Source organism: Kwoniella mangroviensis (assembly GCF_000507465.2).
Source record: "Kwoniella mangroviensis CBS 8507 chromosome 1 map unlocalized Ctg01, whole genome shotgun sequence".
In the NCBI taxonomy this organism is placed as follows: domain Eukaryota; kingdom Fungi; phylum Basidiomycota; class Tremellomycetes; order Tremellales; family Cryptococcaceae; genus Kwoniella; species Kwoniella mangrovensis.
Window position 1 is genome coordinate 9217392 of NW_027062533.1, and position 18936 is coordinate 9236327.

An 18936-nucleotide genomic window follows, 5' to 3' on the forward strand; every position below is an offset into this window, starting at 1 on the left:
AATAATCAATGCATATCTACTACATCTCTTCTTGACTACCAAGAAATGACTAATGAAGATGAATGATTGAATTTACAGATTTACTATCACGTTTCTATCTCGTAGATGGAAACTGGTTACTTCTCTTTACTCGTTGATCAGGACAGTGATTCTTCATCTCCATCAACTAGCTTAGCTTTTCCTTTCCCCTTCCCTTTCCTAACATCAACATTATCAACTTCTTTTGCCTTTGCCTTTGCCTTTGCCTTTGCCTTTGCCTTTGACTTGCCCTTCCATACCGCCATTCATCTCTAATCGCATATCTCCATAGATATCCTCATCATTGCTTTCATCTAAATGAAATCCATTACGATCCCATCCGTCTTGCCTACCTTGTTCGTTTACATCTTCCTTCTCCTTCTCCTGTGTGTTCAACAAGTTGAAACTTTTAAATTGCCTTTGTACCCTCTCATAATGATCCATCTCATCTTTGCTCACACTAGGAACCAATTTCTTCAACGCTCCTTGGAAATCTTCTAAACCGACTTTCACTTGAATCTCCGATGGGTTGGCGAGCTTTGATAAATAATATTGTACAGACAATTCACCTTTCCAAGGTTTTTTCGTATCAACATCCAATTGATCAATCCCATTGCCATTGTGAATTTTATTCAATCTGTCCACCTCTTGATCCACCTTCTCCGCGGTCCTAGTCATCGCACCAAGCATAGCATCCGAACAAAGAGCGTACAAATCCGCTCCCGTCAAATTATACTCCAATCCATCTGCCACCTCTTCCAATTTCAGACTTGGGTCCAGAGTGAATTTCCTAGTTAGCGATTTGATGATATCCAATTGTTCTTTGTGTGATTGGGGGATTTGGAGATACAACATCTTATCGAATCGACCTGGTCGAAGTAAGGCTGAATCCAATAAGTCAGGTCGGTTGGTGGCACCTAACACGAACACTTGATTTGATGATCCGTTCGGATCGGAAGAACCAGATGCCGTTGACATCCCATCTAATTCAGCTAAAAGTTGACTGACGATCCTATCCATGACGCCACCCGAATCACCCTGATTGCCCCTCTTGGGAGCTATCGAATCCAGCTCATCCATGAAGATGATACATGGACTGGCGTCTCTAGCCTTTTGAAATAATCTTCTAACATTCGCTTCGGATTCCCCGATATACATGTTCAGTAATTCGGGTCCTTTAACAGATAGGAAGTTGAGCGAACAGGATGTGGCGACTGCTTTGGCGAGGAGGGTTTTGCCGGTTCCTGGAGGACCGTACAGAAGAATACCTGGTAGTGGAGTAGGGGAGTTAGCTAGATTTCTCTTGAAAGTCTCAACATGGCGTTCCGGCCTTCTCCATTACACAGTTGTCTTCCCGAGGCGTAATCTTTCATATCCTGTTGTGGGTAATCTAAACAAAGAGAAGACAAACTCACCAGACCTCTTCTTCAAACCATCATCAAACAAATCACCTCTCTCCAAAGGCAATTGAACAGTATCTAGAATATCTTTCTTGATACTAGCCAATCCACCTACATCATCCCACGTGACATTGGGTATCTTCGGCGCACCAATACTATCAGAGTACGAATTCCTAGCTTCGTTAATCGCTTCGTTTAGATCTTTCGACGAGATGTTCAAACCGGCTAAAGTTGCAGATTTGACAGGTCCTATTGAGAGCGACTTTGAGGTATCGATTCGTTTGAGGGATAGATCGTATGATCTACGTAAGAGGGCTTCGATATCTCCTACTAGCAATGCAGCTGTCTGTCTAGCTAGGTCTTTCAAATCTACATCAGGTGATAAGCTGTGAGACGATAAGATGTGAGAGATAATTTTAAATCTTTCAGATTCGTTTGGCGCCTACCAAGTTTTGGTGTCAGTATCTTTTGAAGAATTCTTAAAATGTCGTACTCACTCGTATTTCTACATCCTGCTTGAAGCATCCTAACACTTCGTTGGGTATACCATCCACATCCACCGTCATACCAACTACGACCACTGGCCAATCCGTTGAACCTTCTTTAGCGGATTGAATGATTTCCTCCAAGACCTTGACTATGGGAGGCGATCGTCCAAGTGTGTTACTTTCACTTTTCTTGGCCAGAGCTTCGATATGATTCAAAACTAATAAAGATGGTGAACACAATTTGGCTTTTTCCAATCTTGCTAAGAGACTGCCAGAAGTTACTGAAGGTGAATCTCCAATTATATCGTAACATTCGACCTGACGATATACTCCCACAATCAGCTTATACTCCACAAAGTCGGAACAGAGAGTGGAGCAGACCATCTGATAGCTTACATTGACAATATTATATCCTAACTCATCAGCTACATTCTTGATTAAACTTCTTTTCCCACTCCCTCTCGCCCCTTTAACCAATATCGAAAGCTGGACAAGAGCCGATAACGAGGGATGTACAAAGGGAGTTTTCAGTAGATCGCGTAATTTCCCAAAGCCCAAGGAGGAAAACGGTGGTGGTGCTGGATCTATAACTCAATATATGAGTATTGGCCTATAGTAAGAAGATGTGAATAGTACTCACTTAAACCGTGCCATGACAAATCACCATCCCTATTTCGCACTCTCTCCTTCTCCACTCCAGTCAAAACCATCTTCGTACTCTCGTTGAACCAGCAGCCCAACTCGCCCGCTCTAGCTTTAGACGACAGAGTTGATCGAAAATCCTCTTCGGGGGGAACAAGTGGATCATAAGATAAACCGGTGATCGTGAAATACACTACACCGCTCGCAACGGGTTTTCTACTATTCCAATTATCATCATTCTCCTCGTCGTCGTCTTCTTCTTCTTTGATGTTTTCATTGTCGCCTAAGGGTTTTGATATACATACAGGAATCGAAATTATATCCCCCGTCTTCACTAATATACCATCAGCCTCATCTTTGGACTTTTCCTTCGATTGCCTCTTGTTTTTGGTCGAGAAGTATGATTTAAGACCTTTCAGCCATGATCTTTCGTATCGCTTATCTGTACCTTCGGCTGTAGCTATACGAGCCAGAGTAAGGGTTTTGGCGGTTGGCAGAGTTGGAGATCGAGCGCCGAAAGATGTAGGCTGGACGGTTATACTTCCATCGCTGGTGGATAACGGTAGTAGGGAACGGTGGAGTGACGGAGAGAGAAGAATGGGATTGAACGGTCTATATGGTAGACTGATGTCAGTGTTATAAATTCATCCGTTTATAAGAAACAATGAGCTGTATATGTAAATTGGAGAAACAACTCACAGATCTTCATCGTATTCGTCTAGTCTCTCCCACGCTAAAGCTTTCACCAATCTACCTTGTTTCGAAGAGTTAATCGAGCTAGATTCTCCTTCATTTGTCGGTTTTAGGTATACCTATGACATCCAGTCAGTTTAATCCCCACCTACATCGCCTTGACCATCAAATGCCGTATTCGGTTTAGGTATGAAGTAAGCCCACTCACCCAATCACCTTCGAATATCCCGGCTCTACCCAGTCCCCCCACTCCCATCCAGCATACTCCGTCATCCCCACCCTGAGCCATCAGAGCGCTGAATTTCGTTCCCCTCTCCACTTCCTCCGCTACCAGTTCATCCAGCGCAGTAGGCGGTGAGATCGGTCTATCACCCGGACGGGGTGTGAGACTTCCTGATGTACTTGACGATATCGAATGAACCATCTCATCTTCGATCGCAACTCCATCAATCCTAGAAGGTAGTGAGAGGGAGAGTGATAAGTCCGAAGACAGGAAGGTATCAGGATCGAAATTGTCAAGACTTAAATGGGTTTTCGAATAACTTGATTCTACCTCGTATCCATCTAGCTCTACATCATCTTGCTGAGATAGGATATATGGTTCATTTGATAAGATTACGCGAGTTGATGGAGTCATTACACCTTGAGATACAGGTTCGGAGAGGATTACACGTAATTTTGTTGAGAATGGTAAGAATTCATTTTCACGGATTATAGGTGGGTAAGAATGATGGTTGTTGGTCGGACCTTGATTCTGGTTGATTTGATTGGAGGTGTTACCATAGAGCGAGGATAAGTCTATATCGTCCTGATTGATCTGAAGATCATCCGGATATTCTAGAACGGACTGTAAGATAGCTAAGGAAAGCTCGAATGGTTCGTGTAGGTAGACTAAAGCTGGTAGGGGTGTAATGGAGAATGGAGGAAGTAAAGATGGATGAACGTGTAATCTCTTCTCATTCGAATCTTCCTCAATCTACACCATTATTGTGTTTTCAGTATAGCATATCCTCAAGTATCGTGTATATATGAGATGGACTACTCACTCCTAACTTTTCTACCCAGACCACTAGACTTCTCTGTTTACCTTTACCCAATCTCCTATCTTCTGGCCATTCTACAGCCACACCTAGCCTCTGTAGATCTCCCGCCTTACTATGATTCCTGATTGATGAAGTAAGAGCCGTCCAAAGTGAGCTTGAAGCTTGACCAATCTGGGATTGCGTGTTGGTGGAAGATGAAGGGGAGGAGAGGAGAGGGTGAATTTCGGTTGATATTGGGCGGATGGGTCGGTGTGAGTCCGCCGGCATGATGACTGGTATCGCATGCGATGCTCGTCTGCAGCTATCTCGTGCAGGATATCTACAGATCACCCAGCAATCCAATAGGCTGTGTTTGATATGAGTTTGGGTATCGTTGTCCCACAACTCACAACTGGGATTCTGACCACACTCCACTACTATGCTAAGTCTGGGTCGGTTATTTTCATCATTCCATACAACCGGGACAGAAGCGGCCAATCCCCGAAAAATACGGACCATGTTAAATTACGGGGACACTCATGTTCACGATATGTATGTTTGCGTAATGGAAAAGTAGCAGATGGGAAGGCGGTAAAACTGAGACTCCATATGTAAGTGTTCTCTACGATACATGTGATCTACGTTCGTTCCGAGAGCCTGCTCTCCTTGGCCCTTCTCTCCGCCTCTTCCATCAATCTCTTCTCCACATTTTCTGTAATGGGCCACGAGAAAACTGCATCCCCCATTGCTTTCCTTGCTGCATTCCAGGGGTATATCCAGGAAATGGTGCTACCAAGTACGATCTCCAAATTTTTCTTCCATCTATGATCATATGGCCTTTCATGCTCGAGGGTCTGAAGTATTACTCCTTCCCTATCGTGCGTTTGTAGTCCCTTTGTTAGAGGAACGTAGAACCATCGCCTATCTGAGAACCTTGATAAATTGCTTTCCAGATGAGGTGGGATAGGTTTACCTTTGGATTTGAGACGATGTATGGCCGATAATGCTTGGCCGTGAGCGGAGGATCGGCCTCTATCTATCGTTAGATCACCTTTGAGTATCAAGCTGAGAGTGGTGGTTGCGAGACCCTGTGTATAAAGTATGTCATCAGCTAAGCTCATTTTCTGAAGTGATTGATGAGTGATCCATGTTGAGGTATAAGATGATTCGGACCAGTGTCACTTCGACATTTGACATCCGATATTCGAGCACTGCTACTAAAACAAATGAGATTGAATGACTAGACTCACAATGGTAATCAAAGCTAGTATGATCCCAAACCCTACCATCAGACCTATATTCAACCTTACCAACCCACCACCATCTTCATCTAGCTTATCTAACTTTCTCCAGCCGAGGACGATACCTCCAGCATATCGACCGATCGGCCCCCCAGCGATAACCCAACTGTATCCCCGATCCCACCATTTATGCCGTATACTGTCGTCTGATTTCGAATAGAAGTAGGCTTCTTTAGCTCGATTGTAGAGTGATTTGTATAAGGGTAAGGAGATGATGAATATCGTTGGGGGAGTGTAGAGGAGTAAGGCGAGGAAAGTTCGCATGTACGGTGCTGAGAGGCAGTTCGCGAACTGATTTGAGGGGTCAGCACATTGATGTACATTTGAGCCAAAGGCAGAGCTACAGCTAGGATACAAAGAAAACAGTTCTAAAGGTGGTATTGTGTGCTAGCAGGTATTGAGTGACTCACAAATACACAATGATGATCCCATCCCGCTCTACATCTCCCACACAAAGTACAATGTCTCGCTCTAGCAGGTTTCCATCGTCCGCCACATTTACCTCTGTAGCATCTCTCTGACATTGGGTCATCATCGTCGTGCAAAACATTATCGGCTAGGCGAACAGCCTTAGCTTCGGCCGGTGATAGACATTGGAAGATGACATGTCTATTCCGGATGGCGGGAGGAGGATCGAAAGGCGGTGTAGATTGAGATGAGGGGAGGAAGTATAGTCGGATGTATAGTAGGGTGATAGGAAAGATAGAAAGTGTGGGAAATACTAGGTAGAAATCTGCGGTTCCTTCAATTATTGAGATTCACAAGCTTGAGAGAAGGCTCACAGCTGATAAAGCGATATGTCCTCGGATCGTTCACCAGATGAGCTAAATTCACAAGTGCAGCATGTTAGCTATATGATGTATGGACATCAGATAAGGCACTTACGCCCAAGCTCAAATGTCGATATCCTCCATGCAAAGCTGTAGAACTCGAAGTTGGTACTGGATGAATCATCCCGAAATGTTGAAACGGAAACTTACTAGAAATACGTGAGCAGAAGAGGAGGGATAAGCTGCTGGAGAAGCCAAGTAGGGGTGTTGCCCATGGCTATTCCGGCTTGTTATCCTGGCTGCTTTGATTCTTGGACCTTGAGAGACAGCTCTTTACAGGTCCTGCAACGGTCTCTTTCTCTCTGCTCGTCACTTGTTGCTCGTAATCTTGTTGTCGAATGCTCAACTACCTGTTGTTTACCGGGGTCTCCACATCATGCTGCCATGGCAGAGATGTTTAAATGTGCGTTCCATTTATCAAATACCCCACAAATACCCCATGCTCATATACCACCCATATACAAAAATTGGGAGTACGCGATCCCATGCCCATCTCTCTCTCTCCCACGTTCGTACAAGTCATCATCGTCATCACTGCCTGCAACTTTGTTTTCATCTATTGTTGTCATCTTGATTCTACACTCATTGGACTCATTCGCATCCTATATATAGTGCACAGTGTCCTGACATCCTCCACTGGCCACTCTCACAACAGCATACTTTGATAAGCAAAAAGCAAATCCTTATCTTGTTGAACCGGGATAACGGTATCTCATCAGCAACATCAGCATACCCGCTCCTGTACTCAGCAGACAGTCCGGGGAGGTTAAAAGATCCCCGACCGTAGGCAGTGAGTACCCCCACCATCCATTCTTCACGCCTCACTGTTCTGACGCTATGAGATAGAAATGTCCACCAGCGCATCATCCTCTACGCTCCTTTCACAAGCATCCGGAGCATCGGCCACGGCATTATACAACTTCAGACTCCTTTCTGCTCTACGCTCGGACAATGCAGCGGAGGTACAGCCATTCCTCGACGAATTGAGGCCATCCGCCAAATCTGTGGAGGGTCAAGAAGATCTTGACAAAGCTGGAAGATTGTTGGGGATGGCAGTGAGGGTTGCTTCAGGTAAATCATTTTTCTGTTTACTTTTGAGGAAATATCAGCTGATCTAAACGTTGGTCTGTTTGTGTGTATATGATCATAGTACCGATCATAAACCTAATCCTACAATCACCTGCCATAACCAATCCCAACTTACCCGTTAATCCTGGTTCGTCCACTACTCCGTTACATGTTGCCAGCGAAATAGGTAGAACGGAAGTTGGTAAGTCGTGTCTAATCCGCTTCGGGTCTAATGTTGAAGCTGATAGCCCTTCTGTCAGTCGAGGTGCTCTTGAGCGATCCGAGGATCAATGATACTGTCCGGGACGAACAAGGTAGAACGGCATTAGAGTGCTCCGCTACTTCCGAGATCTCACATCTGATCGAAGGTCAGTTGTCATAATGCTCACCAGGTTCTGTTAGCGGATTGATGCTAACCGTAATAATTTTGTAGACTCTCGAGGTCAATTACAACTCAGATATCTCGCGAGATTAGCGGGATATATCTCTAGTCCGCTAAGCTCAGTCGACGAAAGCTTGAATATGGTTGAGTTCCTCGAGGGACCGAGGTAAGCTGACTCCTCCTCAGCTGCGTAGAGCGTTCCAGCTTACGTGCTCGTAGGACCGGCATCTTGAACTTGAGTGCGTTGGACGAAAGAAGCGGTACTTCCATCTTGCATGAAGCCGCTAGGCGACGGGACCTCAGACTAGTTGAGTTAGCAGTGAAGAGAGGTGCAGATGTATTTGTGCGGGACAAGAGGGGTAGAAGAGTTTTGGATGGTGAGAAGAACGCGGATGAGAGGATCAAGGTGTTCTTGAGACAATGTAAGTTTCTCAGCAATTCAGCGATTATTGTAACGGTCGTGACTGACACAGCTCTACCTAGTCAATAACCAAGATAGTCTGGTAGAAGCCAAAAGTGATGGCAGACCACCCGATCTTCGAGGATTTCTTAGTAAATGGGTGAATTATAGAAGTGGATGGAGGACAAGGTGGTTCGTCCTGGAGAACGGTGTTCTAAGCTATTGTAAGTCAATCCACCTCTACGCCATGACCGCAGCCTCATTGACGATGTATGCTAGACCGAAATCGAGAAGATGAACAAGTCGCGTGTAGAGGTTCGATCGCGATGGCGGTTGCAACTCTGCACCCTTCGACCGACGGATCGCGATTCGAGGTTCATTCCAAAGTGTCATCATCCGTGCCCAAATTTATCGTAAAATCGGCCCACCGAGCGGAGATTGCTAGATGGGTTCAGTCAATCCGGCTAAATATCGAATATTACCAGAAGAAAGGGAACTCGGAAGGTCAACCCAAGAGAAGTATGAGCATGAATCAAGACAAGCAATCTGTACAAGCGTTACCCGCAGCCGATGCCTTCCTTAGTCCAAAATTACAACGATCCACCACTGGACTGAGTGGGCTTAGTGTCCCTGCTCCAACAGCTGAGGGAAGCAGGACAAGGGACTTGTCATCTTCAAGAACCAATCTCACCGAGGACGATGCGACGGAGATCTTATCAGTATATGAAGGGGCAGACAATGGTAGTATCACAGGTAGTGGTGATCAACATGCTGGTATACCCCACGAAACAGCCTTTGATCTCGGCGCACAAAGTATCAAAGCCCAGTTGGAAATGACTATCCAGCTGGTCGACTCGATCGTTACTCCTCCTGCATCGACCAACGCCTCTCCCGTCAGAGGTGGAGGAGCAGATATGGCAAGAACCTCATCTCGTCAACAAGCGGTGAAGAACGCTCTTAGGGAATCGCTGTCTGGTCTATCGAACATGATCGCTCACCAGAATATTATGACCTATGACAGGGAGAAATACCTGTTGAACAGAATCCAACGAGAAGTGGAAGCTAGACATCTGTGGGAAGAAAACATGTTGACTGTCGCTCAGCAGCAGGCTGAGGCTGATCGTCAGTTGACAGAAGCTGCCAAGGATAACGAGAAGAAACGAAAGGCTTTGAAACAAGCTAAAGAAGTATTAGCGAATTTGGCTGGGTCAGATAATCTACCTAGTTTACCTACTTCTCCTGGGGTCCCCGAAATCCGAACTGCTGTTGTTGATCAGAAACTTTTAAATCAAGCTACCAAAGATCTTGAGAAAACATCTGTACCTGTCAAACCGCCCATCACTCCCCGACCATCTATACCGAATATCCAAGAAGCCCATAATGCGATATTGGCTGCTGAGTCGGATGAGGAAGAAGACGATGATGATGAATTTTTCGATGCAATCGAAACTGGTACGATACCGAACTTGAAATTATACGAAAGTATCGCTCATCCAGAGAAAGAAAGGCCTGGTACACCTACTGCGCTGGAAAGACAGAGCTTTAGTCTGGAAGTCCAGAAACAGCCTCAAAAGGGAACTATCAAGGAATACTTGGCGAGGAAAAGCTTGGAACCTTACTTGCATGTTAGAAATAGATTACCCATTGATGATGATAAGAGACCCTCGGTCAGCTGTGAGTGCGCACTGTTATTGCGGTAGGGACTGAACCACGGCTAGTAAGCTGATTATGTCTATGTGAACAGTATGGAGTATCTTGAAGTCTTCTGTTGGAAAGGATCTCACCAAGATTTCTTTCCCCGTGAGCTTCAATGAATGTACATCGATGCTGCAGAGAATGGGTGAGCTATGCTTTCATATGCCGATGCTCATCTGGAAAGACCGCTGATCTTGAATGGTTCGATTTATAGCGGAGGATATGGAGTACGATGCTTGTTTGACGGTAGCTGCCTCCGAGCAAGATTCACTCAAGAGAATAGCCTTTGTCGGAGCATTCGCCATGTCAAACTATTCATCTACCATCGGTCGAATTGCCAAACCTTTTAATCCGTTGTTATCGCAATCTTTCGAATATGCTATTCCGAATAGATATAGATATATTTCGGAACAAGTATCACATCATCCAGTGAGTTTTCTGGTGTCCACTGTGTCCGGTCATTTTTCTGTATCCCTCTGATCGTTCTGTTTAACCATGACTGCTTTTCTATGGCTGATGTGGCGGTATTGGTGAAATAGCCAATCTCTGCATGTTACTCTGAATCGCCCACCTGGAAATACTACGGAGAAGTGGATGCTCAGAACAAGTTCCAGGGAAGATCATTCGAGATTAGACCCACCGGTGTGGCTCATGCTGAACTGATCATACCTAAATCATGGGTAAAACAAGGGTTGGACTATCCTGATGCGGATCATGAGTACGGTGAAGGTTTGGTAGTGGAACATTACTCGTAAGCATTTGTCACCTTACTCAAATTCAACTGTATCAAGCGCGTGGATCAGAGAGCTGATGATTAATCTCTTTGTACAGATGGAAGAAAGTCACTACCAACGTATCTAACTTTATCATGGGTACACCCTTGATTGACCATTATGGTGATCTCATCGTCAGTGAGTAATTATTCCATCAAGTATGGGTGGTGAGGGCTCAGCTGATGATATGCGGTGATCCAGCCAACCATCGAACGGGTGAAACATGTACATTAACGTTCAAACCCCGTGGATGGAGAGGTAAAGATGCATTCGAGATCAAGGGGAATGTAGTAGACGCGAATGGTAATACAGCGTGGGACATTGCAGGAAGTGAGCTAATTCTCCCCTGCCTCTGAGCCCCGACAGGAAGTGATAGCTAACGATATGAATTCTCCAGGATGGGATACGCAACTTATCGCTAGGCAATCAGGTACTTCTGCTCCTTTAGAGGTGGACACTACTTTCCATCCTACTCAGAAAGAGTACTTGCTATTATGGAGGAATAGTGAGAAACCTAAGGCGCCTTTCAACTTGACTCCGTTCGCTGTTACTTTGGTGAGTTCAGGTTATGTCTTCTATCACATTTAGGAAGTCATTATCAAACAAAAGAATTTTCTTGAAATTGCTCGCCATGATCGCTCGTTACGATGTCAAAATTCGATGGTGGAAATTGCTCACAGTCAATGTCTTCATATAGAACGACATACCAGGAGATTTGAAGAAATATCTTGCACCAACAGATTGTAGATTACGAACCGATCAAAGGGCATTCGAAAATGCAGAATATGACAGAGCGCAAGAGTGAGCCTTCAGCCTATCTACATCTCATACTTTCGAAAATCTATCGCTGACGACTTTATACCTTGATTTGTACAGGCTAAAAACACTCAACGAAGAAAAACAACGTACAACCCGAAAACTCCGTGCTGAAGGTAAACTCCCACCTCACGAACCGAGATGGTTCACATCCTCCGTGGATGCGGATTCAGGAGAGAGATTATGGTTACCTAAACGATCGGATGATGGGGAAGTGGCATTCTGGCATGAGAGGGAAAGAGCTAATTGGGATGAAATTGGAGTGGATCATATATTCGCTGAGGATGAACGATAATTAGATGATATGCGTTCTCATTTACTATTAAACGAGTCTGGAGTTTTGGGTCATGCTGATTGATTGGAATGATGGGAGGAATGAAAGTTATGCATCTTTGCTATTCCACAAGTATCCATCCATATAGTACAGATGACTTTGATGGATCGTAGAAGATGAGGCAGGGATTCTGGATGATATACATACAGTACTGAGATATTGCAGAGATGTAGGATCTAAACGAAATGTCTCCTTAGTGTGTCGTGATGCATGATAATATTAGTCCATTGTGTGCGAATGGCTTACGCCCACGTACTTGCTGACATTATGGTCTGTGGATATCAACCGACCAGTGACTGTTCCCCTTTGGCCAGGCCGAAACCTCCGTCAAGTGCATTCAGGCTGTTGAGAAATTCCTGATCAATGCCGAAATCAAATGGGTGATTGGTCCGATCACCACGTGTAGAGGAGGTCGTGTCCTCTAAAAGGTATTGACCGGAGGGTGAAGGTTGACTGGACATTCTCCAAAATGTTTCTTCTAGTTCTCTTTTCATGTAATCGAAGTTATGAATCGATTGTCGACCGGAAGGATGTACAGAGTCAAAGTTTAAACGAATTGATTCGAATCTGAATGTGACGCTTCCATCCATAAGATTCGTATACCATGAAATATCAGCAGAGATGGGCTCAGAGCCGCTATTGGTGCTGGGAAATGTGGTCCACCTCATGAGAGCGATAGTGACATTCGCACTCACTTCTTCTTCTGTTTGAAAAGACGTCATTAAAGACTCCAGTTGGTTCAGAGTGCCCTTGTCACATTCTATACACTTGCGAGGATTATTTGCACTCATGAAGTATTGCGTCCATTCATGGTCAGCTGGACCTGGTAGAGCGCATATGACGGTCTAGTTTGTGAGGTCCTCTTGGATCCTTGCTACAGCACTGGGATCGTTGGCAAGGAGAAAAGAAGGATCGCCATGAATGGAATCGACTTTGAAGCTGAAGTTATCACTGTCTCCTCCATGTAGGTGATTAAGTTGAGACATACTCAAAATGACCTTGGCGGAAGTTACGTCCTCACTTGGTTGAAATGAGGCCATGGTGAGATTGTCAAGTGGCGATGGCGGAAGACGGTACTTTCATTGACAAGGTTATGTGTAATCGGCGATAGAGAGTGAGAAGGTTCTCACGATAGATACTGTATCGGCATATCTCACAGATGCTATCTACAGACCCGGCCAGTCTCTTGCCAAGAAGGAGATTCGAGTAGTCAGACTCTGAAGGAACCACGTACGAATGTCGAGGTCTGAGGGATCGTGTGTACCGCCACTGATGTCTTCCATCTCTTCCCTTACGTACAATGCAAAGGAGACATGGGAGAGCGATGCGGGTGGCACATCGTCCTCACCGGACAAATGATGTCACGCCGTGAGTAGACCAGTTTGCAAAGCTGAAAGGAAGGTCTCGGGCCAAGGCATTTCTATCACTTCCCTGCACTGTTACCGAAAAGGCTCGATGCTAACACCTGTTTGTGTATTTGATCCAGAGAAGGTCGAATAAGTAAGACCGAAAATACGATACGATGGGTAGATATGCTAATCCCATTCGATTCCTCGCGACAAAACACCTTCTGACCAGTGCTATGTACAAGTAGTTATGTCCTATACTTCGGGACGATGTAGCTCAACTCAGCATCATCTTTGGTCGTAGGAGACCGAGCCTCCTCTTGTCTCACTCTCAGTCTTTTATGTTTGACAGTTACAGTATTCATCGAAAAGGATGTCACTCATAAGGTAAAGGCGCATGCCTGGCAAGCTCTCGTTCAATCATTGTGCAACATTCCGATCGATCCACTTGCCTCACGGGTTCTATTGGGGATGTCAACCTTAATTCTCTTCACGAAATCGCGCTTCATCCAGAAATGCTCATCTTCCCTATCGTCCTCGGTGTACGTCGTGACGAGGTACAGCTCTGGATCGTACGGATCTTGAGTAAATCGCATAAAGCTTCCTACAAAGGAATTTTGAATGGCTTGGAAATGCTCAGATTCAGGAGATTGAAATCTTCTTGGTTGTAGATCTTCGCATGAAATAGCGGTATCGCCCGCTTGGGAGATGTGGCAGAAGCAATAATTCAACTTCACATCTACTGTCCGACCTTGAGGAAGTCGCCTCATATCAGATAGCAGCCTTGCCAGTTCGGGGCTTGTACTGCCACGAGGAACATTTGACAGTTTCGTTTGAAGGCAGATAGTGACTGCATCAGGATCCTCTGAAGGATTGGCACAGAACCAGGTGATAGTATTCGCCAATCGACCATCGCAGGACATATTCCAATGGGTTCTTTCCCACTCTGGAACATTAGCTTTGGGTACATGGACGGTATATTTTGAGCTGCCACTTCCCCGGTCGAAGTTCAAGTAAGCGGATTGACCTTGTATTCTTTCGAAGAATTCGGTAGGATCTGGATCCGCCGCGTTTGTCCTTTCACCTACTATGTTGTTGATAGTGAAGGAGTATGTATCGTTTTGGCCATCATAGTCTATATTGCTGATCTCGGCATAAGTGGACACATCACTAAGTACATGAGTATAGTCAAGGGGTTGAGATGAAGCCATGTTGTTCGGCGTGCTCTGAATATACTGAATATACGATAGAGTAAATGAAGAGATGCAGAAACCCTTCAAGGTAATCAGTTGTAGTTATGTATCTATGTATAAAGCGATTATGCACACAACTTGCATAGAATCTTGAAGACCTCCCCTTTCATTCAGAGACTGAAATATGTCTTCTGATGGATAGATCGTTCAGAAAGGAGCAGTCATATACACTTCGAAAAACCTTTCTGCTTGTACAAATCCCGGGTACAGCTTTTAGGACTTCGAGAGTACATACCTTCTATTAGTGCTTTAGAAGAATCAATGCGCCAAGAAAGGAGTGCTCGGAAGCTTGAAGGGAGCTGATCAAAAAGGTAGAATGCTTGGCGATATGCACTTCGTTAGGACATGATAGGATAAGAGGATAGGAATATAAATAAGGGCTAGTCCTTTGTGATGTCTCTTCGGGTCATATGAATGGATGTCAGCTCAATACACAATCATGTAGAATTCCTGAATAGAGCTTCTGTTTTGCTCGACGTCACTCAGAATTCAACTGAGATGAACGGATCGGAGGACGAGAGAATGCATGGTTTCGACATCAAAGATTGTTCATGGATATAAATATGTCAAGCACAAATCAAGCCCTCTGATCTAGTAATTTCCGTAAAATATGAATAGCACGATCGGGTTCGATCTGATCTACTGGGACTTGTCAACGAGTGACGATCATGGCTGTATTCAGCACACTTCAGAGTCTACCTCAATTCGATCTCGTCCGGAATTTGCTCTGAATTTGCACCCTCACGCGATGCTGTTGAGTGTCATTATTCATTATATCCACATATTCATCTATGTCAAATGCGGAATCGACTATAAACAGACATATGAATTCTATCTTCAAGTGCTTTCTATCTACGCTGTTATGATGTACAGTTTACGATACGCGATCCTTGAAATTCACCGCGCTCAATTTGACGAGTACTCTCTCGCACCTGTACTACCATATCATATTTCAAATATTCCCTTCCGCTGAGAAAGGACATTACTCTATGTACAGTATGTAATATCCTTCATCCCAAAGTCACTTTCGTTCTCCCACTGCCTACCCCCTCACCATGTGAGATCGGAATATCTCTCCATGAATTCTCATCTTCATCCCATATCCTTCTCATCCCATTCTTCACTTTCCCTTTCCTCTCCCATTCAAGATACTTATTTCGTTGTCTAGCTACTTCCTCTTCGGTAGGTTGAGTCCTAGTAGGAGATGTCGAAATAGGTAAGGTAGATTCGGGTATATGATCAGGGTGAGGTCGAGAAGGTAATGGTGGAGGTGTATGATCTTGACATGATTTTCCACTACTATGATTATGAGATGAAGGGTTTATAATTACTATTTCAGGTTTAGGAACAGCGTTCGAAGCTTTCGATCCTTGAGTTGCTTGTTGCTGCTGTTGTTGTACATTATCTAAATCCACTGATAGCCTCTTGCCATGATGTCCTGAAATACCTGAGATCATACTTTGCAGATACCCTACACTACCATGAACACTTTGTATGGCACTTCCAAGATCGACTATATTCTGTCTGCCTCTTCTTTCAGGCGAGTCGCTATCTTTCAAAGGCATCTTACCAATCATCATTCCATCGTTGCCCCCATGATCATCCTCACGATAATCCCTATCAATCGGTTGACCCAATGCTAAAGGCTTTGTAATGGGATTGGCATGGTTGAGATCAGATTGAGTATCATTTTCGCCGAAACCCAATTCCGATTCCGGCGATGTGCTTTCTAAGATCCCCCTATTCACGTGTCGGGTGGGTTGATCGTTCTGAATAGGAATCAATCGTACAGGTTTGGTCGGAGCATCTGCATATATCGACGAATTGTGCTTGTCTCTGGAATCATCTTCCCCTGATGTTCTACCTGCAGTTTGAGGAGGAAGGTATTGATGGACATGTCCACCTGTCGTATCGAACATTGTTACTCCCAATTTACCGACATTGGGAGGCGGGTCAATGAAACTCCATCGTTCGGAAGCATCATCGGGATTCATTACTTTGAACTGTCTGCTGTCGTCTTGCGAAGGTTGATAAGTATCTTGAGTTGAATGTCGACCATCGACCGAATGTCTGTCATTACCATTACCATGTCCAATCGCTGAAGGAGGTTGTGAATGATTCCCATTCGCTGAAGATGATCTTCGTCTTTGTAGAGAATTCTGCTTGAGTAATACATTTTTATGTTTGGGAGTGGAGTTCGCAGAGGCGGAAGGTGCAGCTAAGAGCGGTTTGGATGACTCTCTACTGGCTGTTCTCTTCCTGGAGTTATCGTTGGACATGTTCCCTGTAGACGAGGGCGGAGGTCTACTACTTTTCACAGGAGAAGGTGGTCTAGCTTGATTGTTCACTACAGATGTCCATGGTAGTTGTCGATTATCAGGATCGATCTCTCTAGGATCATCTGGGAGATCTTGTACTGGCACAGATGCCATCGGAGATACCAAGACGGGCGATTCTGTACCTGCGATGGAAGGTGCTTTGGGAACATAGGAGTCTACCACCGAGAGACCTGATGAGGGTAATGATGAGAAGATAAAGACATCTCGGCCTTTTGCAATGGGAAGAAGAAGAATGGATGCGGCGAGTTCAAAATGCAGGTTGGTGATGTTGTTGATGATCGCGATGACTAGGTTGGGATGAAGGCTAAATAGCGTAGCATCTGTCAGCTCTTGAGCTAAACTTTTACCGATGTGGTGAAGAGACAGTTCACCTTTCGACAACTTTTCTCTTGACAGTCCCACCTAGCCATCTTCTCATTCCATCGATCCAAAATCTATATACACCATCATGTACCCATCCCTCCAGCTTTATACCCCTCGGGTCATACCCTTTCCAACTGATTTTGGGTGATTTAGATCTTCCTTCGTTCAACGAGCCATTGGTATCGGACGTGACGGTCACACCAGTCGCAGCCGTCCCTTCTCGAGCATGTTTGTACATTTTAGCCGGACTCGAGATAATAGCTTCTCGTAAGGCCGAGATGATAGCTGGCGTTACCTTTCGTGGTGGGCAGATAAGAGATAACCTGTCAGGTACTAAGTTGAATCATCAGCTGTAGGTCAATTGCAGGAATTGGTGACAGCTTGCTCACATGGTAAGGAAAGAGCGAAGAACAGCGGCGGGTTTATAGAGGTTTCAGGTGAATACGAGAAAAGGAGATTATGGGCGTCTTTCTGCGGGTGAGGTGAATTTTAAGCTATCGTTTCTTGGTCTTTCTCATCGAGGCTTACTTTGGAGCCTCCAGCTTGTACATTCTCAACCAAAGTCCACCCATGAATACCTAAAATAGACATCAAAGCGATTAAAAGGCGTATCGAACTAAATTATCACTTCATCAGCTTGGAGTTGGGAGTTGTGAGCTCAAGCCGCACCCGGAAGCTCACTCTAATTCCTGAGAACCTTTTCTTTTCCATACCTTTCCTTCCATTTCAACTTTCCAAGTGAACTCATCATCTTCTTTCCTCTCACCTAAACTTTCTGCACTTTCACTTCTGACTGCTATTCCCTGATCCCAATTTTCTTGCAATACAAGATCCACCGCGCTAATCGCACTCGGTGGGAAACCTGTCAATCGTAATCCCGAGGGTGGGATGAAAGCCATCAAAGCGTGTTTTGATTGTTGTGGAGGTGCGGTACGTCTAAACTCATCTCTGACCATCAACCCTGATCTACCCATTTGAGGTGATGTGACCAACTTAGGTGAAAGAGGTCGTGAAGTGAGTGGATGAAAAGCTGTTGATCCACCTTCCGATATACTCCTCGCATGACCACCTGATCTTCCTATCGACCCATTGGGTATACTGGGAGCTTTGAGTGGTGTCAGTTGGGTGTTCAACTTTGGGAGTTCAGGTGCACGGTCTGACCACAACGGTAATGGTGGAGGAGCCTGATCTAGTTGAGACATCGCTGCGAGGTATAAATCTCTCTCCGATTTCGTAACGTATAATGTCTGTATTCTATTAGGTTGGAATTGGATAGGTCGCAATCTCTCTTCTGGTTGACCGTTCCAAGCTGATGGAGGGGGAAGGGGGGTGATCAAATGATTTTCTTCAGGTATGGAGGTAGTTTGATTCGATTGATCGATAAGCTGTTTGGTACGTCTCAAAGAGAACCATGATCTTCTTTTTGGTTTGGGTTTGGAAGGAGAGTAAATGTGAGAGTTGTTCATGATGGATATTTGAGTGCTTGACGTAGTTGGAGATAGAGCATTGGGAGTAGGGGTGGATGCAGATGAAGTGACGTCGATGATCCCTTGTGGTCTCTGACGGTCAGTCTTACCTGATCGACTCGGAATCTCATCTCGAGTCATAGTGGGGTTGGAGTCGGGAGCTGGACTATGATGTAGTTGATTGTTCATCCCAAAGGTCATTTCTATGATTTAGATCGAGAATGAAAGGAGAAAGAGAGGGAGAGAAGAGGATGTTGAGTGACTCGGGGAGTGAGGTGATTGTGTACCTGTTTGTGCTTTGTTGTGT

General features: G+C 44.9%; 5 protein-coding genes across 5 annotated transcripts; 1 reads left to right on the forward strand and 4 right to left on the reverse strand.

Annotated features, from left to right (window-relative positions):
* Nucleotides 1-137: 137 nt before the first annotated feature.
* I203_103489 (uncharacterized protein) lies at nucleotides 138-4551 on the reverse strand (the record flags this gene model as incomplete). The annotated part of the gene is made up of 10 exons (XM_065517327.1): nucleotides 138-198; nucleotides 368-808; nucleotides 1277-1286; nucleotides 1434-1860; nucleotides 1916-2224; nucleotides 2303-2490; nucleotides 2547-3160; nucleotides 3248-3360; nucleotides 3450-4217; nucleotides 4288-4551. The coding sequence occupies 10 exons, from the start codon at nucleotides 4549-4551 to the stop codon at nucleotides 138-140; spliced, it is 3195 nt and encodes a 1064-aa protein (XP_065374145.1).
* A 350-nt stretch (nucleotides 4552-4901) lies between these two features.
* On the reverse strand, nucleotides 4902-6609 carry I203_103490 (uncharacterized protein; the record flags this gene model as incomplete). Its single annotated transcript, XM_019147707.1, has 6 exons — nucleotides 4902-5351; nucleotides 5514-5855; nucleotides 5975-6297; nucleotides 6347-6388; nucleotides 6450-6484; nucleotides 6545-6609. The coding sequence occupies 6 exons, from the start codon at nucleotides 6607-6609 to the stop codon at nucleotides 4902-4904; spliced, it is 1257 nt and encodes a 418-aa protein (XP_019003372.1).
* A 633-nt stretch (nucleotides 6610-7242) lies between these two features.
* Nucleotides 7243-11823, forward strand: I203_103491 (uncharacterized protein; the record flags this gene model as incomplete). Its single annotated transcript, XM_019147706.1, has 15 exons — nucleotides 7243-7465; nucleotides 7545-7664; nucleotides 7723-7830; nucleotides 7896-8010; nucleotides 8064-8266; nucleotides 8328-8468; nucleotides 8524-9918; nucleotides 9989-10084; nucleotides 10154-10368; nucleotides 10479-10690; nucleotides 10771-10850; nucleotides 10914-11042; nucleotides 11110-11267; nucleotides 11410-11513; nucleotides 11589-11823. The coding sequence occupies 15 exons, from the start codon at nucleotides 7243-7245 to the stop codon at nucleotides 11821-11823; spliced, it is 3534 nt and encodes a 1177-aa protein (XP_019003371.1).
* Nucleotides 11824-13624: 1801 nt separating this feature from the next.
* Nucleotides 13625-14419, reverse strand: I203_103492 (uncharacterized protein; the record flags this gene model as incomplete). The annotated part of the gene is made up of 1 exon (XM_019147705.1): nucleotides 13625-14419. The coding sequence occupies one exon, from the start codon at nucleotides 14417-14419 to the stop codon at nucleotides 13625-13627; it is 795 nt and encodes a 264-aa protein (XP_019003370.1).
* A 1052-nt stretch (nucleotides 14420-15471) lies between these two features.
* On the reverse strand, nucleotides 15472-18830 carry I203_103493 (uncharacterized protein; the record flags this gene model as incomplete). Its single annotated transcript, XM_019147704.1, has 5 exons — nucleotides 15472-17104; nucleotides 17172-17496; nucleotides 17553-17634; nucleotides 17692-17779; nucleotides 17845-18830. 5 exons carry the CDS (start codon nucleotides 18828-18830, stop codon nucleotides 15472-15474), a joined length of 3114 nt encoding a protein of 1037 aa, XP_019003369.1.
* Nucleotides 18831-18936: the final 106 nt, after the last annotated feature.